This window comes from Fusarium phalaenopsidis (genome assembly GCF_050370095.1).
Source record: "Fusarium phalaenopsidis strain FUZ10S chromosome Unknown contig_32376, whole genome shotgun sequence".
Lineage (NCBI taxonomy): Eukaryota > Fungi > Ascomycota > Sordariomycetes > Hypocreales > Nectriaceae > Fusarium > Fusarium phalaenopsidis.
The window spans coordinates 467,319-490,238 of record NW_028145382.1 but is presented as its reverse complement, the minus strand read 5'-3'; the positions used below and the strand labels follow the sequence as shown (position 1 = coordinate 490,238).

General features: G+C 52.1%; 8 protein-coding genes across 8 annotated transcripts; 3 read left to right on the top strand and 5 right to left on the bottom strand.

The window, feature by feature from the left end:
* Positions 1 to 100: 100 nt before the first annotated feature.
* On the bottom strand, positions 101 to 3,288 carry LRP88_14777 (E1-E2 ATPase-domain-containing protein; the record flags this gene model as incomplete). Its single annotated transcript, XM_083251112.1, has 2 exons — positions 101 to 2,864; positions 2,981 to 3,288. 2 exons carry the CDS (start codon positions 3,286 to 3,288, stop codon positions 101 to 103), a joined length of 3,072 nt encoding a protein of 1,023 aa, XP_083093147.1.
* A 786-nt stretch (positions 3,289 to 4,074) lies between these two features.
* On the bottom strand, positions 4,075 to 5,847 carry LRP88_14776 (uncharacterized protein; the record flags this gene model as incomplete). The annotated part of the gene is made up of 4 exons (XM_083251111.1): positions 4,075 to 4,326; positions 4,379 to 4,483; positions 4,541 to 5,721; positions 5,778 to 5,847. 4 exons carry the CDS (start codon positions 5,845 to 5,847, stop codon positions 4,075 to 4,077), a joined length of 1,608 nt encoding a protein of 535 aa, XP_083093146.1.
* Positions 5,848 to 6,429: 582 nt separating this feature from the next.
* Positions 6,430 to 6,879, top strand: LRP88_14775 (uncharacterized protein; the record flags this gene model as incomplete). Its single annotated transcript, XM_083251110.1, has 1 exon — positions 6,430 to 6,879. One exon carries the CDS (start codon positions 6,430 to 6,432, stop codon positions 6,877 to 6,879), a length of 450 nt encoding a protein of 149 aa, XP_083093145.1.
* Positions 6,880 to 7,572: 693 nt separating this feature from the next.
* Positions 7,573 to 8,457, bottom strand: LRP88_14774 (NAD(P)/FAD-dependent oxidoreductase; the record flags this gene model as incomplete). The annotated part of the gene is made up of 1 exon (XM_083251109.1): positions 7,573 to 8,457. The coding sequence occupies one exon, from the start codon at positions 8,455 to 8,457 to the stop codon at positions 7,573 to 7,575; it is 885 nt and encodes a 294-aa protein (XP_083093144.1).
* Positions 8,458 to 12,533: 4,076 nt separating this feature from the next.
* On the top strand, positions 12,534 to 13,457 carry LRP88_14773 (glutathione S-transferase family protein; the record flags this gene model as incomplete). The annotated part of the gene is made up of 1 exon (XM_083251108.1): positions 12,534 to 13,457. One exon carries the CDS (start codon positions 12,534 to 12,536, stop codon positions 13,455 to 13,457), a length of 924 nt encoding a protein of 307 aa, XP_083093143.1.
* A 1,499-nt stretch (positions 13,458 to 14,956) lies between these two features.
* LRP88_14772 (uncharacterized protein) lies at positions 14,957 to 17,332 on the top strand (the record flags this gene model as incomplete). The annotated part of the gene is made up of 4 exons (XM_083251107.1): positions 14,957 to 16,192; positions 16,283 to 16,436; positions 16,572 to 16,810; positions 16,874 to 17,332. The coding sequence occupies 4 exons, from the start codon at positions 14,957 to 14,959 to the stop codon at positions 17,330 to 17,332; spliced, it is 2,088 nt and encodes a 695-aa protein (XP_083093142.1).
* Positions 17,333 to 17,538: 206 nt separating this feature from the next.
* LRP88_14771 (uncharacterized protein) lies at positions 17,539 to 20,391 on the bottom strand (the record flags this gene model as incomplete). The annotated part of the gene is made up of 1 exon (XM_083251106.1): positions 17,539 to 20,391. One exon carries the CDS (start codon positions 20,389 to 20,391, stop codon positions 17,539 to 17,541), a length of 2,853 nt encoding a protein of 950 aa, XP_083093141.1.
* A 501-nt stretch (positions 20,392 to 20,892) lies between these two features.
* Positions 20,893 to 22,665, bottom strand: LRP88_14770 (uncharacterized protein; the record flags this gene model as incomplete). Its single annotated transcript, XM_083251105.1, has 1 exon — positions 20,893 to 22,665. One exon carries the CDS (start codon positions 22,663 to 22,665, stop codon positions 20,893 to 20,895), a length of 1,773 nt encoding a protein of 590 aa, XP_083093140.1.
* Between the last annotated feature and the right edge of the window lie 255 nt (positions 22,666 to 22,920).

Sequence of the window (22,920 nt, the reverse complement as noted above, 5' to 3'; positions counted from 1 at the left end):
AAACGTTGCTAGAATGTGTACTGTATTGAAGTCTTCAAGATATGTCTACACCGTCTATCTGAGCTACTATCATCCCCCTTTCCCTCGTCCCTTCTCTTGATCAAATGTCCTTGACCTTGGTCTTGAGGTTCAACAAAAACATGGACACGGCAGCCAGGATCACGGGAATGACACTGACCATCTCGCCCAGACCAGCATACGCGGGCGGGATGCGGAACTTGACCCAAGCGCCACTGGCCATGGTGACGGCGAGAACGTTGTACACACCAGACCAGATGAAGTTGAAAGCCATCCTGTTGAAAGACGCCTGACTGACATTGAGCAGGAAAGGAATCCCCTCAAGGCCATTCATGAGAACCACATCAGCCACACCCTGGGTGACGTCGCTGCTGGTCAGTCCGCCGCCCATCTGAACGCCCACGTTGGCCTGAGCAACAGCTACAGCATCGTTGGTTCCATCACCGCAGAAGACGACATACTTGGACTTGTCTTCCATGAGAGCGGCGACATAGTCACGCTTCTCAGGCGGGGTGCGTTCACCGACGGCATTTTCCGGGGGGATGCCAACTGTGGCTGCGACGGACTTGACAGCCATGGTCTGATCACCGGACACGAGGTGAACGGCAATGTTGCGGGCTTTGAGATTGGCGATGACGCGGATGGCTTCAGGACGGATTTGCACCTTGAGACCAAAGACGATGAGAGGGATGGAGTCTCGGGTGATCACCAGGGTAGTGAGGCCAGCTTGCTGAAGACGAACCACCTCTGGCACATTGTCGGTGCCAGTCCATCGAGAATTTCCAGCTTGGAGTCTGGATCCTTTGTAGTCGGCTTCGATACCGGCACCCGGAACAACCCGAATATTGGACACATCAGTCATGCCCTTGACGCTCTGCTCACTCAAATGTTTCTCGACTGCAGCCGACACAGGGTGCTTGCCTCCTGCGACGAGGGCCTTTGCCAGGCCAATAATCTCATCTTGATCTGTTCCAAGGATCACTTGCTCAACTACACTAAGTTCACCCTCGGTGATGGTACCAGTCTTGTCGAAAACGACGTCGGTGGTCTTTCGAGCACGCTCAGTCGTCTCGGCAGATTTGATGATGACACCGCCCCGGGCCGCAATACCGCCGGCGACAACCAGGACCATGGGGACTGCGAGACCGAGGGCACAAGGACATGCGACAGCGAGTGTGGCCACGGCATACGTGATGGCGTTTCCGATGGTCTTTCCTCCGCTGTAGCCACGGACCTCGATGCCGACAGCGGCCCAAATGACGAGGGTGATGGCAGCGACGACGGCCATGGTTGGGACGAACCAGCTGGCGACCTTGTTGGCGAGATCTTGGAGCTTGGGCTTGGAGTTGGCAGCCTCTTCGACAAGTTGGGCAATGTCGGTTACTGTGTTCTTTCCCGGCAGACGAGTGAGCTGAGCGACGACAATGCCGTCGCCATTGACGGTTCCAGCGATCAAGTCATCTCCCTTCTTCTTGAGGACAGGAAGAGATTCTCCAGTGAGCATAGATTCGTCGACTTCGGTCTGTCCAGAAACAACAAATCCATCGGTAGGCACACGTGAATGTGGAAGAACCTTGAACTGGTCACCGTACTGAAGCAGGCGAGCGTCAAGTTCGCGATCACCATCTTTAGCGACAAGGACAGCGGTGGTGTTCTGCTTGGATCGCAACGAGACCGCAGCGACGGCTTGGACTCTCGCAAAGGCAGCAATGAGGCGTCCGACGAGGATCAAGGTGACAAGCATGGTGCTGGTCTCGAAGAACTCGTCTTCATCTAGTGGCTTGCTAGCCATCTTGAAGCTAAAGGCGATGACAGAGTAGATGTACGCTGCGCTGATGCTCATGACGACCAGCATGTCCATTTCGACAGCGCGGCTGTACCAAAGGGCACTGATAGCAGGCCGGTAGAACTCGGGGATAGCGATGATCTGGACTAGGGTCCCGAGCACAAGACCGATGATTCCCTTGGTCTTGTCGTCAACTAGACCTTCGTCCCAGGAGACAACTGCGACGGGAATGGTGAGAGCTGCTGCCAGAGCAGTCTTTGTGAGTTGGTCCCAGAGTCGGCGACGACTGTTCTCAAGTTGAGGGTCGCTGCGAGGCTGTGCTAGACCCTGGCACTGACCCTCGAGGGAGGAAAAGAGATCGCGGGCACCGACCACAGTTGGCTCGTAGGAGAGACGGACGGTTGACTTGTCGAGAACTTGGACGTCAGTCACGCCTCGAGGTGGCTCATCAACCAATCTCTTTCCCTCTGCCGAAGAGACCAAGACATCGAGGAAATAGTTGCCGCCAACCACCTTGCTTAGAGTGAAACCACTAGCCGTCGTAGCAAAGCGAATAACCTCATCTGCATCCGTGATGGAAGTATCAACGTTGAACTCTCCATTCCCCATGACAAAGTTGACACGAGCTTGAGAGACACCAGTCATGGACCCAAACACGCGCATCAACTTGTCAGCACAAGTAGTGCAGTCCATGCCACTGACCAAGAAGTTGACAGTCTCGGCGCCATCTGCTTTTTCCGGGTCACTGGTCTTGACACCGCTACCAGAAGGCTTGAAGGTCGGGATCACGGGGCGTGGCTTGTGCTTGTGACCGGCATGCTTCTTCTTCGGGGTGGACTTGTGGCCCTTGCAGCAGGTATCGGCATCGCGATCGATTACGCTTCGGCAGATGCAGCGGAGTTGTTCGAGGTAGCTGCTGTACTGATCGAAGGCGGCTTGAAGGTGGGTGTTGCAGGCAGCTCCGGTTTGGTGTCCGGTCGTGTCGTGTTCGTGAGGATGATCCGAGGATTCTAGACTTGAGTTAGCCCACGATACGGATGGGTAGGAGGATATGGACTTACTGTCGTGGCTTGGATCGCCTTCGCAAGCCTTGGCACACTCGAGTGCTGCTGCGTTTTGGATGCACTTTTCTAGAGGGACGTGTTAGAGGTGACACGGTGGAATTTTAGGTAGCACAGCTTACCGTCACAGCGCTCTTCAGAGCCACAGCAAGTCGAAGCAGTGGACATGACGCTGGCGCAGTCAGAGTCGTCACAGCATCCGGCGTGGCCATGATCGTCGTTGTGAGACTCATGGTCGTGATCATCACCACAGCATCCATCGTGGGCATGGCCATCATGATCGTCATGGTCATCGTGATCGGAATGGTGACCATGATCATCACCGCAGCATCCCGAGTGCTCGTGACTGTCATTGTGCTCTGCAGGAGGCGAGGCAGGGGATGGCTTATCCCCATTGGGGTTTGAACAGCACGATGCACCCATGGTCTAGTGAAAGATGCAAGATGGATAAAGAGAGTAGTCAATGTATTCAAGATATCACTGATAAGATACAATAGAGGAGGAAATTTCATCCAGACTGTCCACGTTTTTTATATAACCCACAAAGGGGCTGTTTGCTCCAGGGCGGTGTTTATCAATCTGTAAAGTCGCCGCGCGCCGCGGCCCCGCTACAAGCGACAACAACTCTCCGCTCCGCGCAACTTGTCGGTGAAGCTCCGCTCAAAGGATACGCAAACCGAACAAAAAATCGATTAATTACCGGGTATCGGGAATAATCCCCCGACACGGACCTGGCTTCAGGGTATTTGTCTTAGATATCCGCGTTCCTCGGCGACATTACGTCAAGTGTTGGCTTCATCGTTATGATAGGAATTCCTCGGCCGTATTAGACAGATTTGACGGAGGGAAAAGAAGAGCAAGATTAGTGAGCTCGTCTTTTGATGGACCGGATATCGGCAGATCCAGAAGCCAGAAGCCGGGTTGGAACGGCCGATAGTGACAGGATCAGCCTGAGAGTGTTTGCCGCGGAGAGCAAACAATGAGCCCAAACTGCCAGGTTGTGCTAGAAGGCTAGGAAGCTAAGGATCTTGGGAATTGCTTGATAAAATGCCTCACTGTTTAGCTGCTTGAGGTGGCGTATAACTTGTGTCATATGAAGTTTGAGTAAAACGATATAGGATATTGGATAATTAGAGGAGGAAGAAGCTGAGCTTTCCCTATGCCTGGGAAGGCGACAGAGTTCTCAACATGACAGCCGTCAAAGCTAGGCTAAGAAAAGTCGCGTCCCGTCGGCTGCTGCTGTGACATCTTCATATAAGCGTTCCTGGTCGCCACTCTTCCCTTCTTACCCCAAACAAGCAATGCCGCAGGAAGGAGGAGCACCACGAAGCAGACGACAGAGATGAAGATGTGCAACCCTTTGAGGCCCATGGCGTTGGTCCAGGGGGTGAGGGCGAACAAAACCACCACGGCGAGGACGTTGCGAACAAAGACGACACCAACCAACGCATTTCCGACAATCTATGGCCCGTGTTAGATTCTCTTTCTGGGCTCTGAGGGGCTGAGTACCTACATCGTGATAGCAATCCATCGAGTAGGAGAGTGCAACGTCGCCGGCAACGGTGAGACCAAATGCAAACATGCCGAGGCCGACGGCAAGGACAGGCCATGAAGCTCCCTAGGTCGTAGAATAAGCGACTGAGTAGTAACCTGACAGTGGGGAGTTGAGACTTACACTGTTCAGCCCCAAGCCGAATACAAGAATGCCAGCCGGGGTGATGATGGCCATCGGAAGGGCAAGCCAGAGACGCATCTCGGGTTCGTAGATGCCGTTGTTCCTCTTGGCCAGCCACACAATAGATTTGTCGTTGAGGTATCCGCCAAAGAAGACTCCGGGGAGCGAGCCGACGAACGGGGCGAGGTTCATCAACCCTACGCCGACCGCAGTGAAGTTGTAGGGCGGAAGAAACAGGTAGGTTGACTGCGTAGAGATCAAAATGGCAAACCACGCCAAGAGTGTACCAAATGTGGCAGCCGTGTAAGCAACTGCAGGGAAGGTGAACAGGACCACCACGGGCTGGTAGAAGTCGTGTAGCATGGAGCCATCAGTTTTGGTGACCCACGCAAGGCGCTCGCGGTATGACTTTTTGCGAGGCTGAGAGTCCAGCTGAACAGCAGAGCTAACCTGCTGCAGTTGGGCCTGCTTATCTCGAGAGGTGTCTGTCGACTCGTTTCTCTCGCCTTGGTCAGGGCCAACCTCGTGTGAGCCCGTAAGAACACGAGTAAACTTGGTTTCCTCAAAGAACAGAAGAATCAAGACAAGGTTGATCCCAAAGAGAATGACACACCACCACCACATCCATCTCCAACCTTGGCTCTCGACGATATATCCCGAGGCCACGGGTCCAAGGTAGGCGCCGGTGAAGGTGGAGAAGAGGTACCATCCGTTCATGGATGCGTGGTCATGAACGAAGAAGAGGTCGGCGATGGTCATCTGCGCAATGGTCTCGCTTATGGCGCCCCCGAGTCCAGAAATCAGGTTGCTTCCATATGAATCCCCTATGTTCTTTGTCGTTGCAAACCAGATGCAGCCGACAAACTGCAGCAGTGCGCTGAAGAGGTAGACAGGACGCCGTCCATACTTGTAGGCGAAAGGAATAAAAAGGATACAGCCCACAGCCAAGCCGGCATAATTGACAGCGGCAGATCCATTGAGCTGATCAACTGAGAATCTCAGTTCCCCCTGCATTTGCTCCCAGGCTGTGAATCCAATGTCGAGCTGAACAAAGGTGAGCAGGACATATAGAGACACGAGGGCGAAGTTGACGGCTTTTCGCAGTGTACTCCAGTTCAAGGGGTCATTCGGGTCGTCTGTCGGAGTTGGATGCAAGATCGCGCCGTTGATGAGCTCGTCGCCTCGTAAATAGTTAGCTGATGGATCGAGAGAGCGCGCTGAGGATAGGGTTGCTCACGATCTGCTATAACTACCGTTCCCGGAGCCCAAAAATGAGGGTTTTGGTCGGGTTGACTCGAGGGTGCCATAGTGATAAACAGTTCAGTGTTGCTTGACGAAGTGCTTTCGCCCATCATCTATGGTTCTGGGAGAAGCAATTGATCCAGAGCCGCCATTCATCTGCAATATTAATATTTCGAGGGTCTCAAACGATCGCAGGGTCTGCAACAATCGCGAGCCGGTGGATTACGTAGATAGCATATCAGGGGGTTACGAAGTGTGACCTCCACGACCGGTAGTTTGAGAGATTACTTATCAACTCGCTTCAGCCCGGCCAATCACACGCCAAAGAATAGGCCGGCCGGCTTGACAACGTTACCCCGGACTAACCATCCCATCTAATCGTCCGTGGATTCTTGCCGTGCGAAATTCGATCTTGCGGGGTAAAAGAGCACTTTTCCGAAAGCAGCCAATATTTTGCAATCGCGACGCAGAGCGAGCCGGTAGTTTTTGGTAGATACCGTGAAATGGCTTGTCGCCTGTAATGCCCATTTGTGGTTAGCTTTTGTGGTCGCAGGGGGCATTTTCAACCACGAACGAAGCAACACACAGCATAAGAGCAAACTGTCAACAGTATCGGCATTTGTCGCTATATCGTAGCAATCTCAATCATGGTCGTCATCAACTCCCCCCAGCCATCTGAAGCTCGACGCCTCGGTGAGATTTACGTCTCATCAATGGCCGACAACCCCGTTGTTGTTGTCCAATTTCCCACACCCGAACGTCGACAAGAATTGCAAGCCTACTTTACAATCTCTATCGAACATTCTATACAAAAAAGGCCCGACACGACATTGGTTGCCAGGCACGACGATGGCCGGATTCTGAGCTTCATCAATTGGGACGTGATTGACCCTCACACAGTCGATCAGGAGGCTGAGGAATCAGACATCCAGCCAAAAGCTGATCCTACCGCCAGCGATAGTGTTTCTTCTGACAGCGAGGCCCTTAGCTGGCAATCAAATTATCTTGCTATCGCAGAGGGCGCCCGGGTCAAGAGCATGGGTCAGCGACCGTACATCCGTAAGAATATGCCCGGGCTCGGTATAGAAGCTGTCTAATTGTTGAACCTTTAGATCTGGTCTATGTCTCCACGGACCCCAACCACCAAGGTCATGGGGCTGCCAGTAGACTTCTGAGTCGTCTAATGGAGGTGGCCGTATCCAAGAGGTTACCCATCTGGCTTGAGAGCACAATGAATGCAGTGTCATTTTATGAGAAGAAAGGTTGGAAAAGGGTATGCAAGATTTGTACACCGGCGCCTGGGAATCCCCGGGAATTCGATGGAGGTGTGTATGAAGAACAAGGTATGCTATGGGAGGCCCCTTCGGCTTGAGAAGGCATTCCCACAGCAATTAATTCGCTGGCAACAATGGAAATCCATCATGCCTGCACTCTTACCTGGTTGCCTGTCGTACCATTTCTCGTTGGTGCGTCAATGCTGTACTGTTGGAACGCATGTGACTATGTTATTGCGCCAAGTGAAGAGAGATGCCGCCACTGGCTAAAGCCAGATGACCTGGCTGTGCTATTCTGACTCTCGCCGATTATGAATGCCCAGCCTTGACTCGGAATTCACTCGTTTTATGTTATTTGCTGCATTATTTGGACAGTAAGGTCGTAAAAAGGTGGTTCCGATCAAAACAGTTGTCACCAATAGAGAGCCATGGCACAGATACAAGCAATGAATTGTTGATTTTTTCTTTTTTAACATACTAGCCCAAGCAATAAGAATAAAACATCCTCACGGTCTCTCAAATCTTGGCAGAGGCGTCGACAAAGGTCTCCTGGAACAAAGCCACCGAAGCGTCCAAAGTGCAAGACTTAAGCCTCTCTGAAGTGAGGAGGTAAGACTTGGGGAACCACGAAGGCACTTCCTCACCCAAAGCCATTCTAGCAACAGCCTGGCCAGTCAACCAACACTTATCCATACCATGACCATTGAACCCAGCTGCTATCCACTCGTTGGAGGCCTGCCCCATACCAGCTTGCCCAAGATTCCCAACCATGGGTAACCAGTCCGTTGTGAAGCCCATGATTCCAGACCAGACCATCTTCGCTCGAGCGTCATCAGCGCCTGAATAAATCTTTGGGATGATAGATGAGATGTTCTCTTTGGCAGATGTCGCAACCGTAGAGTCATCACTTGTCAACAAGTTCTCAACTTCTTGACTCTCTCCCCCTATATAGATATCCCCAGTTAAGGTGTTTTGCTGAGCATAATAGAGTCCAGTTGTGAGTCGCTTCGTCTCGGGTTCATAGCGGCTTTCGTGCATCTGTGTCCACGAGTATCGGTCGCCGACTCGAGGGAAAGCAGCCCCAGGATCTTGCACCGACATTGTACCCCTCAATGGGTAGAGCTTACCAGTCAGGCTTGGTAGTAGATGAGACGCATAGCCATTCGTACAGTGGATAACTGTTTTGGCCTTGATGGGTCCTCGTGTTGTCTGCAGTAGGTATTCAGGTTCATCCAGGGATGTGCCTTGATAGGAAACTGAAGTGACGGCCGTATTCGTCTCGAGGGAGAATCTACCGTGATGCAAGTCCAGTAGACGCTTCTGAAGAATAGTGACCAGTCGATAAGGCCAGAGGGCGCATGCGCCTTCCTGAGTAAAGCAGGCAAGGCCATCACGATACATGTATTCGTTCTGTCAAGCGGGAACACGAGTTAGCTTCTGATTAAGCATTTGTCATAAGCCTGCTCTCATCAGGCAGCGTACCTTAATGATGTCTTGATCCTCTGTCATGCCGTATTTGAGGATGGTATCGGGTATCGTAGCCTGCAGTAACGCCAGGGAACGTTTGGCCTCCTCCAGGGATTTCTGATCCATCACAACATCCGTGGCATTGACTTCTCGGAGCTGTATAAAGTCACGTTCCTCCTTTCCAAGCTGGCTCACCAGTGCCTTGAGCTCTGCGATATTCGTCTCGCTGAAGCGCAAAATCCTTGTAGCTTCCCCAACTCCCAAGGCATTGACGAGGTCCTCAAATCGCCCACAAGTATCGGAAACAAGGTTGCCGCCATTGCGACCCGTGGCGCCGCTGCAGGCATTGCGGGCCTCCAAGATGGTTATGCGTAGCCCGGCGGCAGAGGGGTGGTTCAACATCGTATGGGCGACACTCGTACCAGTGATACCCGACCCGATGATAGCAACATCAGTGACTGGAGGAAGAGTGGACGATTGAGCTTTTGCAATGTCGGCGGGAGGATATTGCCATACAGACGAGGTGGGGTTCTCTGAAGGCAGACCAACAGGGAGGCTGATGCGGTCTCTGACCTGCTGAGCGAGGGCTGTGAAAAGCTCATTAGTGATGAGATCAAGAGTGGTGTTCTACACCTTACATTGTGGCGCCATTGGTCTCAGTTGTCACTGTGTATCTCGTAGTAGACAGTGAGTGATTGTCAATTTGCTAAGGTATTTCAATGGATCATCAAGCGCACAAATACTTAAGTACTCATTAATGCAATACCTCCGTAGTCCAGCCGGCCTATTTTGGTTGGCAGGCGATCAGGGAGCTACTTGAGCAGCTAAGCCTATCCGGGGCGTTAGATTGCACGGAATCACGGGTGGTGGTTGTTCCTTGTCATGCAGGGTGACATCCCGGACCCCGCAGATTCCGCTCTCTCCTGGCCATCCGTATCACAAAGACGATAAAGGTTAGACGGACAGCATCTGCCAAGAGGCTGGTAGAAGATGTGACGCTGTGTCCGGACGACCGAGGTAGGCTTCATTGGCGAGGGGTCGATTCGTGTTCGACCGGTGGATAAAGATAATGCACCACCGGCGTATTTTCTGGGCTATTGTTCATCAGCTGATCCTTTGGCTGCCGTCTATCAGAAATGTGACGCGAAACCCGAGAGGCACTTTGCTCGGTGCAGGAGATAGTCTTCGTCCAAGGTTTCAACCCCTAGACGCTAGCATTTCTGGACCTTCATGTCTTTTAATGAGTTCCATCCTGCGGTCATAATTAAGAGACTAAAGTATAACTAGTTCTCGTCGTGGTACATTTTCATGCCAGCCAGGGATGAATTGTAAATGATGAATCTTGGCTAGCCCGAGTCTTTCAAAACTGTCATGTTGCTGGCTCGATCTTCCCAAGACCATGAATCCAAGCCTCCCGCTGACAAAGGAGGTCACCAAAAAACACCAAACCGTCCCAAAGACTGGAAGTTGGCGGTGAAGCTTATTGGTGTTGGACCTCTGCAGAGTCGTACAAATTTCCCCGTTGCTCAATTGGAAAGATACCGCTTCTAGAGGCACGTCAGGGAAGAATCTCCAGGACGCTGAGTCCATCAGTGGCCCTAATAGTGAGAACGGGGCATTCAGTCCCTGGCTGGTCTCTAAAGCGAGGCTAGCTTCAAGGGTTGCTTCAAAGCAAAGACTTTCTGCTCTTATGTACCCAGATGGGGCCCTTTCGGGGTCATCGGCGCGTGGCCCTTCAAACCGCGCGTCGAGTATCCTAGCGTCGAAACGTAGCGACGGAGCCACTTGTTCAGAAATAATGGACGACGACTCTATCGATGCCCAGGACCATGACGGAGCACGATACCTATCCGGAAGGCAGCCTTGCTCTGGTTGCCCTGCGCTAGACTTGCACATCCATAGAAGACCACGGTGTAAATCGTGTTTCCATAGGCCAGCAAGATATACGTCCCCCGTCCTCACTCTAACTTCCTCAGCGATGGCTGACAAAGCCGGTAGCTTGTCGTCTTGTTTAGTAAGTTTCAGTTTCGTGTACGCCGGGACGAGGGCCTGATGCCACCACTCGTATATCGCCGATATCTTGTGTTCTTTGTGTGCAGTAGGCAGCGAATTAGAACTGTCGGCAGCTATTCGAAAGAAGTCTCTCCGATAGGTCATCTGTGTGTCTTCCGGAGGCGAATGCCCAGTTTCCGTGAATGTCGACGCGTTGCAGTCCCATCTCAGCTCTGCTGAGCCAAACGACAAAATCCTCGGGGAAAGCAACCGCTCTTGTAGCACCCAGCCTCGTGTGTATAGTGGCTCGCGAAATTCATCTTGTCGACCACTACCTGCTTCCTCTGAAACCTCTCGAACCATCAGGCCTGCAGGGAGGCCTGGTATTGGAGGTAAATCCCGAACGCTGGTAGTCTCCTTGGGACCAAGGAAGCCCGACTGGTCGTCCACAGCTGAAGCAGCAGCGATAGTGAGAAATGAGTTCTTGTAGTTATCACCCATTTTCGCCAATTCCAGCTCCCAGTCCGACCTGGAAATCTGAAGTCAGCCCGATGATCTAAAGGGTGAGTAGATCAATGTTGCAGTACCTTTTGTCTTGTATAATACACAACGAGTCTATCCAGAGGAACCTGATCCCCAGGCTTCGGGTGATCAAAATTGCATCCTGGGATGTTTTTGGAAGCGATTTCCAAGGGATTTCAGCTCGCAGATCTTGGATGTTCTCAGATGTGGTCACAAAGTGTTGAGATGCTCCCCAGCAGTGGCTGAGCGTCATGTAGTGGGCTCTTTCGCCATGGGACTCGTAGAGTTTTGGTGGGCAGCCAACGTCGATGACGCGGGATGGAAGATGAGAGCCTGCCAGTCCTTGATGCGAGCAAGTTGGGTGTTGGTTGTTGCAGCGGAATATCCACTCACGGATTCGCTGAATGCATTCGTCTTGCCTCGTATCTAGGATTCTAGTGGGTAAAAAGGCTAGGGCCCCTGCCCTTTGAGCCTGGTACCCATGGTTTACAGTGGCGTCGATTGGGCCCTCTAGCATCCAAGAATTATCTCCTGCAGTTCGTGTCAGCGTGAGGTGATCTACATAACAACGGCCCCCAGTAGAAATTCTACCGTGTTATGTACGCCTCTTCGCCTCCACGGCGGAATAGGAGTGTGACATGTACCTTGCAAACAAAATGTGAATACTCTGGACGGCGTTCCAGAACTAGGTGAGTATCGGAATCGAAGGGTAAACTGGCGTTGATCCAAGGTTGGAATCGCAATAGTCATGACGCGACACTTGTCATCATCAACACTCGCCTGAAGAGCCACTAGGCTCTCTCGGAGCAGCCTGCAAATTTTGCAACCCTTCTTAGCTTCCGCATTGATGCTGGAGATTTCCCGAGAGTCCTCGACATAGTCTCTCCTCCAGTACTTTGGAATGAGTCGCATCAGGCGATGGTTACACCAGTTACAGATGTTGCTCATTGGATAGGATTGAATGGATACAGCTTCGTTGGTGGGCCAGGGAAACGTTTGGCAAGAAGAAGTTCTGGAAATGAGAGCATCTTTGACATTCCGTATTATTATCATCCACATAGAATTGATGCCCAAAGGAGCCTAACCTGGTTGAGGAGGCTGTAAGCAACAACCATGGGCTAGACACATGTTTGTAGTTATGACCCAGTTGTCGAGCAGTCCTTCACAAAGGGATTTCCAGAGAAAATCATTGCCATCCCCATAAGCTACATTGCCCACTAACATATATAGACGGAAAGAGGGACTCCCCCCGCCGAGATGTTAGTGGAGAATACGGACCAACTCATGACCCGAGTCGGGTTAACTCGTCCTCCTAGAAGTCAGGAGAGGGTGGAACGGAAGAGTGCAAAGCTATTGATTGGTTTTCCACCATGGAGATATCGGATATAAACTCCATGATGGTATGATCAACCATGCCCTGAGTGATATAATAGAACCTGAGTGTGCCACAGAGGACCTGGCATGGCCATGAAACACGTCCTTCACTATCCCTCTCAATGTCGACTATTTTTCTTCATAACTTCGCGACATCACCATTTGGTGAAAAAGTTCGGCTCATTCTGGGGCTAAAATCACTACAATGGAAATCCGTGGATGCCGAACTGGTCGTGCCCAAGCCAATCCTCACTGCGCTGACCGGAGGATACCGTAAAACACCGGTTATGCAAATCGGAGTAGATATCTACTGTGATTCCAGATTAATTGCGGATGAACTGGAAGAGCGGTACCCTTACCCGATCATATATCCAGGCGGCAGCCGAAGCTTGTGCGTCGCCTTGTCAGAGTGGTCTGACAGGCCTCTCCATATCTCGAGTTCTGGTCTCGCCATTGGAGTCAATAAACGAGACTTTCCTACGAATCTAATGGCCGATCGAAAAAATTTCTTTGAAGGATTTATGGATATTGAAAACATTGAAGCCGAAATACCGCATTTGAAGAGTCAACTACGAGCACACGCCGCATTCATCGAAGAGCAACTCGCGGATGGGCGCCGCTTCTGGCTGGGTCAAGAGCCAAGCCTCGCCGACTTCCACGCCTACGTCGAGATTTGGACAGTTCGAGCATTTGTCCCATCCGCGACCGAAATATTACGTGGATTCCACAAGATGGAAGAATGGGAGAACAGAGTCGAGCAAATCGGCTATGGCGAAATGAGTCTTGCTACTGTGGGGGAAGCCCATGAAGTTGCGCGAGTGAGCACAGGGTTACCAAGACGCGGTGTCGAGGTTGACAATTTCCTTGGGCTCTCAAAAGGTGACTTGGTGACTGTGGTTCCCGGTGACTATGGTAAAGAGCCTGTGGTTGGACGTCTGGTGACTCTGTCACTTCGTGAGGTTGCGGTGGAGGGAGGACAGCCCGGCTGGCAACGTCATTGTTCATTTCCCGAGGATCGGATATCGTACTATCAAACGCTAGATTAAGCAGCTATTGACACCATTACTTGGCTGGATGTTAAAGAGCATACTGAACGACTGTATTCTGCACTGACAACGAAACAATAGGGCGCTTTACTATCAAGAAATGGCCTCCCAGCTGAGCCTTATCGGCCACTGTAGTCGAATAAACAGCCAACACATCACCCCGATCCATAAGAGCATATGTGCCGGCACCTATGTACCCCTCAAAATGCCTTGTCAAGCCATGTGGCTGTAAAACCCTGTCCTTAGCATCACACCGCCATCTAATTTCATGAGCGCTTGCAGAAAGTGCAACTTCCCCTGTCGAATCCAAGGCTGATTTAAGGCTGAGTCACAGACGCCTGACAATTCAACAAAGCAAAACTATAGCCAGCCCCTGCGATTGATGGGCTTATTTAGTTTGTTCCCCGATAAAAATAAGGAAGCAAATATTCTTCTTTTCCCCCTATCTCTTGCAACGATGGCCACGACAGTGAAGGCCCCCACGCACGACCCGTTGCCGAACAATCTCCAACCCTGCGCAGCGACAGCCTCGTTTTTCGCATATGCACAGGGCAATTCGATAATCTGCTGTCGCCGGGACTCTCTTGAGACCCAAAAAACTCTCCAAGGGCATTCAGCCAATATCTGCCTGCTCGTTTCTGACGCTCATAACCAGTATTTCCTTCGCGACATCATATTCAGCTACGATGAATCGGAGGTCGGCATATTCTGGGACCTATCTGTTGGCAGTGAATTGACCCGGCTGGCTTCTAACGAGGGCCTAACGGCGGCAGCATGGGTAAACAAGGGGGTATTGGGCTTCGGTAAGATTGCCCTCATCGTCAACTGGTAGACTAGTGGATGACTTACACCGGGGTTATCAAGGGTCTGTCACGGGCAAGATCACTCTCTTTGAGCTGTCTAGTGCGGAGCATGTCTCGGCCGAGACAATCAGCAGCCCGATTTCATCACTCTCTGCCGCATTCAGCCGCGACAAGCTTGCAATTGGGTGAGTCAATGATTAACATGAAGTGCACCATGCTAACCCAGCACACGAAAGCTACCACAATGGAACCATTCTCATTACTCGCCTGGCTCCGCGATTTACTATTCTATATTAACTCTCGATCTCAAAGATAAAGTCCCCAATCATTCGTCTGTCATGGCATCGATCTTTTACTGTCTTGGCTGCACAGAATGATCGGGGGGACCTGTATTGCTGGCACACTGAAAATGTTCCACCCAAGCTCACTCGGAAATACAAGGTGACGGATAGTACTGTCTCTGGACCTGGATGGATGGAATGGTCTAAAAATGGTCATATCGTGCAACTGTTCAATGCGTACGTGAAACAAGACGATCCAATCAATTTATCCTCCCTCGAAGGCAAATCTTGGCTAACCTCAGTTGGTAGGCAAGCACCACTAGCGGTGCGGGACATGAGGACAAAACATGACAGACGTATTGACTTAGCCTTGCCCGATATAGTCAAAGGGCTTGCGATCTACAGCCCAGACGCAATGCTATTTGTCTTGGATGCGGAACACGGCATCTGGCAAGTCAAATTTGAGAGCGTCAGACAAGCGCCCACAATCCGGCATTTGCGATCCTGGGTACAGAGAGAAGTTAATCCGGCCCTCGAGACGAGCTCCCATGTTTTTACGTATGAATGGAGCTCAAGCACATCCAGTGATGATGAGTCCGAAGCCGTAGGCTCACTATGGTTCAAGAAAGGCTTCTCGCGTGGGGGAACAAGCGCATCTTCCGTGATCGGTGGAGGAGCTGATCGTTCAGACCAAAACGATAAACCCGGCTCCATATCGCTCAAGAGCCATCTTCGCCCATGCACCCACCATGGCCTCCAGCAGCCACATGAGTATAGCGTTGAGCCTGACCCGCCTGTCACCGAAGGCATGGGGCCACTCAGCCATCCAGAGCCAGAACCAAGAAGGTTCGGAACGTCTGTTGCTGACTTTTTGACACGAGAGTTCCTCGGTGATCAGAAACTGCTCGAACTTTACCAAGATGCTGCTCACCATATGGAGCGATCCCTGTTTGTTTGGAATCATGCATGTTTGATGACATGGTACATGTTCGACCGGAGGCGCCAAGGGAAGACAACAGAGCTCAGGGAAGCCTTGGCATTTCACCTCTCTGAGCGAGATCTGCTTCGAATGTCATCAAACATCTTTGATTTCGTCGCTTCCCCTGAGGCACAACCCCGAAAAGCGAAGACGGCATCAGGCAGCCAGGAGAAGGACATCAGGCTACTTCTGGACCGTGTCCTAGACGGGTTCAACACCGATGTGGAGGAGATAATCCACCAGGCTACTGTGGAATCACCATACCCCGATGGGTCGAATAGTGTTACGAACCATGAGAGCTATTGGGGCACGGGGACAGGTATGGAGTCTTTGACCATCAACGAACAACTCGAGTCTCACGAAGACGACCCTGACAAGTCCCTCCACTTGCCGCCAGTAACGCCCACAACTCCTGAAAGAGAAGATCTGGAGTCAACCAACGGCTCTAATCCTACCAGAAAATTTGGCCTAGCTAGCAACTCCGCCGACGGGACGCGGATGCTCGGGGCGGCAGAGAACACTGCCCCCTCGACACAGATGCCCGGAATCGACAGAAGCTTTGGCCATAAGTTCATTCGTTCAGCAAAGAGAATTCTATCTAGTACTTCATGGTTGGCCAGAATGACGAGGCCCAGGTTGAAGGAAGGGTATCGCCGCGTGGAGTGGACTTGCGTAAGTATTAAATCTATACACCACCTTCTCTCTTATTGACCTCGAAATCGACTCGGATGGCGAAAACAAGGATCTGATACTCATTTCAAGGACTGCGGTGTTGAGATGTACGCTGACCTCAGCGTTCGCAATTCGGAACAATTCGAGAACCTCGCGTGCTCCCTGACGAATCCCATCCCACTGGGCACTGGCTTGGAAGAATCCCGTAGCCACAGGCTGCAGAGCACCGATGGGTCTGAAGAGGGTACAAGAGCGATAACGACACCTGATGGCCACCATGACACGCAGGACTCCAGCAATAGCAGTGATGGCGACACCAGTTCCAGCACTCTAGGCAGCCCATCAACTCCAAGTACCCCAACCTCGACTCCAACCATAGATGCAGCTCCGCCGAAGAGCGTTGCCACAAATCAGCCGTCTGAAGAGGCCCGTTCGAAGTTTCTTGCTCTCTGTGTCAACACGGAGGGCATTTACAAGACTCTAACAGAGGTTGACCTGACTGGAATCAAGTCTGACATGGCTGGGTTTCTCAAGATGAAGGAGGCGTATGTTGGCACTCGTGGCCTGCGCTCTAGATTGAGATTTCTTATTAAGCCAGTGACGTTGGAGTTCGTACAGGTGAGTGTTGTCTGGTAAAAGGCACCCTCCCTCCATCACGCTAAGATTCTTGTTCCTGTCTAGTTCACACTCTGGAATCGAAAACACGGTTATGTGTCAATCTGCAACAGGCCCGAGAGCATCCCACCACACACAATGAGCGACTATGAATACGTTCCCAAACCGCTTGAGCCACTTCCTCCCATGCCACCAGAGATCTTCCTACACTACCTGGATCATGGCGAGGGGGAATTGAACGTGGCACGCCACGATTGGCTTCCCCGCCTCCCGTTGCGGCTGGGTAAGAGAGTCATCGACGGTGATGAGGCTTGTTATGGATACGGTGTTCACATTATTGAGGGGCCGAACCGCATGACGATCTTCTGGATGTTCATGACCACCATGGCGGCTAGTATACTAGCATGTGTATTGTGGTCCAATGTGAAGGAAGACATTCAAGGTGGCACTTCTCTGGGGGCCTTGATTGTAGCTCTTCCCGCGGCTGTTCTAGCGGCATTTTTGTTTCGATTCGAAGGTGTCTAGACACCGATTATGGGGCTCTGTTCTTGACTACTGTTTGTCTTTTGTTCAGTCAGACCAGTCCCCTACATACTTTGGGTCAAAGAGAGTGTGGACTATATTGTATTGTCTTGTGGGCTGAAAGAGAAGATTGCAAAATTCAATGTCCCAATGCCCAATCAAAGCACTGCAAATTCATGCATTTCTATACTCCTTTCGCGATCAGCAACTCAAAGTGCAGACTCTCCCCAGGACTTCTGCCATGCAACGTCCCATTCTCCCTTGAGCTCGTCCAGCCATTCCTGGAAAGAAAGCTCTCTTTCCTGTTCACCCTTGATAATCATCTTGCCGTCCCTCGTTCCACCCCAGTTGTCGCCACGGGCTGATACGTACATGTGCTCGGGTCGACACGCGGGTTGCAGCACGACATCATCTATCTCTTCGCCAGTGGTCTTGTTTGATCTCGAAGATTCTTTGTTGTCATAGCAGCTCTTGCAGGCCAATGTGTTCGTACAATAGCAGCAGAGATAAACGGCCTCCGTCTCGGCATCCCCGCCGACGCGTTTCTCGCAGTAGCTGCAAGTCACGGGGGACTGAGTTTCTCCCGTGAATAGCTGGTCATCGATGATGTAGAACTGGCAGGAGGCCGCAATCTCTGCGTGCTTCTTCAACCCAGGCACCAGGCATAAGACCTTGGCAAGTACCTGGAAACTCGGGGCGTCGTTGTCCTGGTGCTCGTCCGTCAACGTCTTGACGCATCCTCGAAAGGTCTGATCGGCGCCTTCGAAAAAGGTCAAAGCTGGACTGAGCTTGCGCCGCATGATGGACAGTGGGATGCTGATCTGAGACTGGTAAGGCTCGAAGTCGGCCTGAAGCCCCTGCAACTGAGACATCAGGTCCTCCATCTTGTCGAGGACCGCCTGCTTCTTGGCCAGAGTATTCTTCAACTCGACAGGCTCTTGTTTATCTTTCGCAAAACCCAAGAACTGCTCCAAAAACATGTCTGCCAGCCGCCAGCCAATACGAATCGTAGTATCGACGCTCCCAGCAACTTTTACGCGGAGGGCTCGACGTAGAATCTCCTCTGCTTCCTCTGCCGCGTCCGCTTGGAACCCTGCCCACACTAAACGCACGTAATCGGCCCACCAGGTCGACAGCATCTGTGCCGAAGAATCCTCCCCTTCGATCAGGCGGTTGACAGCCTCGGCGTAAGTCTTTTTAATCTTCTCAGCGGCTGACCTGCCCTGTTTCTTGGCTGCTTTGTGGATTCGCCAGTGTGTTTCTGCCATGGGGCCCTTGACAAGCTGTGCATGTCCCACGAGATCCAGGAGTTGAATGACGTTTTCTGGTCCGTTCTGGCCCTTGCTCAACTCATGAACCAGCTCGTCAAAAAAGACCGTTGTGCTCTCCTCTTCGCTCTTCTTGGCAGTTTCGACGGCTTTCTTGACGCTCTCCAGAGCACGCTTGTCATCCTGAAGAAGAGCCTCAACCTTGGCCTTTAACCAATAGGTCCGTATCATGTTCCGGCCCTCCTCTTTTGTCCCAAGTGCTGTAACGAATGCCACGCGAGCCGCCTCGAGATACCCCTTCTTTTCCAGCGCCTTTTCCGGGAGGGAATTAGCACCGGCCTCGACCGCCAGATCGGTCTTGTCTTCTGACATTCCATAACAGATTCGCCCAATACGATTGTAAACGTCAAAGCGAATCTTGGCCTCCTTGCTTCCCAGATCAAAGGAGTTTCCACTTCCCATGAGCTGTTGCAGAAGTGTTTCGTAGTCAACGATGCTGGTCTTGGGCGTTGTGTCTGATTCGTCATCTCGCGCTCTCATGGCCCCGTCGTAGGCGTTTTTGAACGCATTGAAGACTGTCCTGCCATGTTCATCCTGTCCCTCAATTATCTCGGCCGCGTTGAGAGCCTCTGTCAACGCTGGTTCATAGAGCCCGTCATACCGCAGTGCCATCGCGATGGCAACACTGGCTGTGGCGGTCTTCACCCTCTCACTCTCATCGTCCCGTCCTTTCAGCCTTGTTCTCAATCCTTCTCCTACTTCAAGGATTGCTTCCGCGCGTGCTTCAGGCTCAGAGTGCTGGGGGTAGGGTCCCCGCCCTTGCGATATGTAAGTATCTCGATCGCGCAACGCTTGATGGGCGAACCGGAACGAGTTGTATGCGCTGCTCGGGAACTGTGCCGCTCCCCAATTGTCGCTATGGCGCGCCGCCAACTGTTCGAGGATGCTGCAATGAGGCTCTGGGTCATCCCTCTCTGGTTCTATCGCGTTGAGCCAGTCTCGAGGTCCTTCAGACAGGCCGGTCAAGTCACTCCCATCGACTAAACGCAGCCAGTACGAGAGTATCCTCAATGTTCCACGGATCTCATCGAAGTTTGTTCCCAGCAGAGATTGGCATTTCCCCCAATCTACTTCGGGTACATTGACCTCCAGGGTCTTCAATGCACCATTCTCGTTGCTGAAGACGCGAGCTATTCCTCGTACCACGGTCTTTGCAACAACAGCAGCCGGTCGACTCTTCTCGTTGGTTGGACCCTCAGGCCTTGAGAACGTTACGCGTTGCGGTCCCGATGCCTCGTGCTCTGAAACCGGTGCGCGTTGTGACCTCCTCACTAGACCTTCCCGGGGGGAACTGATGTGGTCGGCAACACTGGTTCGAGTCATAGTCTTCTGATTGCGGGAGATTGGCGCGATTGCTCGACGGCTCGTCGCGAGGCCCGCCATGATGCTGCGCGGCGGTGTCATCGCCATGATGCTTCGCGGTGGTGCCGTTTCTGGCCTCATTTGGTGGAAATCCATTGTAGAATCAACGTGCAAGTATTGCGATGAAGCCGCCCGTAAGAACTTAAACCAAAGGGTGGCAGCTTGATACACAAGCTGCTCATGGTTCTTGTCCTTCTGTTCCCTGACATCGGTATTTTCAGTAAGAACATGCGAGAGCATCTTGAACATGAGGACATTAGCCGGAAGACTAGCCCATGTTGTTGTTGGCCAGTATGTCTGAAGCGCAGGATGTCGGAACTGAATCAAGTCGTCGTCGCCCGCTTGGCCACCGTTTTGACCGTGTCTGGACATGGGAGCTGACCGAGAAAGAAGACTGGTCGTTTAATTAGCATAAGTAATTCCACACGAGCCACGAAGTGACCATGCTTCACTCACAGGGATAAGTTGCCGGCGAGTTCTACTTGAAGCCTATTCCCAGCTGCAAGGCCGACTCGGTCACGGGACTTGGCTTCCCCTTTTCCTTCGCTGCCCTCCTCCGCATCCGTGGTGATGTTCCATTGGGAAACCAATTTTAGCAACACTTTTGCGGTACCCAAGCACAGTGGTTGGTCACTGCAGAGAGCTAGCCAAGTGAAGAGGCAATGGAGCTGGGTCTGTTCTTGCTCGTTTCGATGATCGATGCATTCATGAAAGAGATCCCCGTATATCTCCACATGATTCGTTTTGAGCGTGTTCAATGGAGACAAGTCACTGCCGCCAAGGACGTTAAATCGTCGAAGAGCATAATCCACATACAAGTAGGCTGTGGAGAAGATGGTCAGAATCGGCATAATGGGTTGGGGAATCGACCTTTTACTTACTGGTTGCTTTCTCACAAACGCCATTGACAAGGCTTTCCCGTGTTTCGGGTGCAAGGTCGTTCAATGGGGACAAGTTCATGGCGAGATGTTTGGTGAAGGTGCGCAGATCGTGGTTTTCACCGTTTGTGTTACCAGCCCCCAGAACAATCTTCGACTCTTCCGGAATGTCGATCTCCATATTCGAGCTTGTGGTAAGGATGAGACTGATTCTCAACTTTCTCTTTTCAATGCTTGTCTGGAACTTCAGCAGATGGTCCTTTGACTCGGAAATGTCGACATCGTCAAGAACTAGGAACAGCCAGGGTTGATGTGAGTTGCCCTCCGATGGTTTGAATCTAGCCTCAAAGTGATCGTCCCATGTTGGGTTGGTACTCTCTCCTCGAGACTTCTGCCCGAGGCAGTGATCCATGGCCCACTTGCGATACGCGGCGTCTTGTTCGACGATCTGGATAACGCAGCAACGAATCATGTCGTCAATGGAATTCCTGCCTCCAAACTCTTGGCCGAAACAGAAGTAGGCAACCGATATACCTGCCGCTTCAGTCTGTGTTCCGCTCTTGTTGATGGGAAGTTGCTGTTTGGAGGTCTTGAGATGCTCAAAAATAAAGGAAGACAGCATGCTTCTCCCGGTGTGACGGCCACCTCGCAGCAGAAGGAACTGCGATGTTCCATCAAGGAGGGTATGGTAGGCCTGTTGGTGATGAATCCACTCGCAGGTGCCAGGGAGGCGTGAAGACAACATCCTGGTCAACCGTCTCTGGTGAATGCTCTCCGTATCTCCAACGTTGAATGACGCCCTGAGGGTTCTCAGAACGTTGGATTGATAGCTGGCGTGGTCCACCGTGACGGCATCCGCGATCTGCTTGCTGACATCTTCTGTCTTGGGTTTGTGACGTATCTCGTGAGAGAAAGTGCTAAAGTCTCGTCTGAAACTACCGATTTGCAGCTGCAGGTCGACGATATTGGTTCCGAGTCCATCGATCTGCCCGACAATGTGATGGGTATCGTCGATGACCAGGTCCACCGAGGCACGGAGGTCGGCGACGTTCTTATTGATGTCGACTGAGATGCCTAGAGTGCAATACAATGCCGCTTGGTCAAGTCGAGTGAGCTGTTCTTGAAACAAGGCATGCGCGTCGGACAAGGGCGTTGATGGCTTGGCGAGCTCCTTGAAGAAGTTCATGAACTTGCCGCGACCGACAAAGATCTGGGCATCAACAATGAAGCCGAGAAGCCTGTCAAACACGTCGACAAGCTGCTGGCCAAATTGCGGTCCATCCGGCAGCCTTCCTTCGAGCACCGACAGACGCCGGAAGAAGTTCGCTGTGACTTCAAAGAACTTTTTGATCTCGTCGAGCTGGCTCGACACTTTCTGCGTCGCACTCAAAACAAAGACCAAAGCTTCCGCAATGATCGGCGCCGGCGCAAACACGCTCCCTGCAATGGCGCCGATGGTACTCGCGGTTCGAAGAATGACCTCTGCCGCCCCCTTTGCAGCCTTGAGCGTAACTTGAAGCGGGCCCTTGATGCGGTCTGAGAAGTGTCCAAGCGAGTCACGTTCCTTTTCGAACTCGGCAGTCAGCCGGTTCAAGGTGGCCTGCATGGTGGTACTGTTCCATGGCGTATTCATGGCCTTGGATTGATCGAGTTTGAACTTGATGCCGACTTTTTGGTTGTGTTTGGCCACGGCTGCAGTCCAAAGCGTGCCTATGTCGGTTCGCCATGCCGAATCCATGGCCGGATCGATCGCTGGGGAGCTGGACATTTTGAAGCTCACGAACGCACGGGAGTCTTGTCTGATGAAAGTGGTAGGGGTAAGCCACTGGCCTACACGTCCCGGCACGCTTAGACATATTTAAAGGGAGATCTCCGTCACATGCTGATCCTCACCGATCTTCAATGCGAATGGCGATGTGGAGGGAGATCTTCGCGCCGGAATGCGGCGGCTCGAGCCGAACCAAAGGGGCGGCGCTCGCTGCGGGCGCATCGTTCCAATCGGGCATCAGAGTCCAAGGGAACG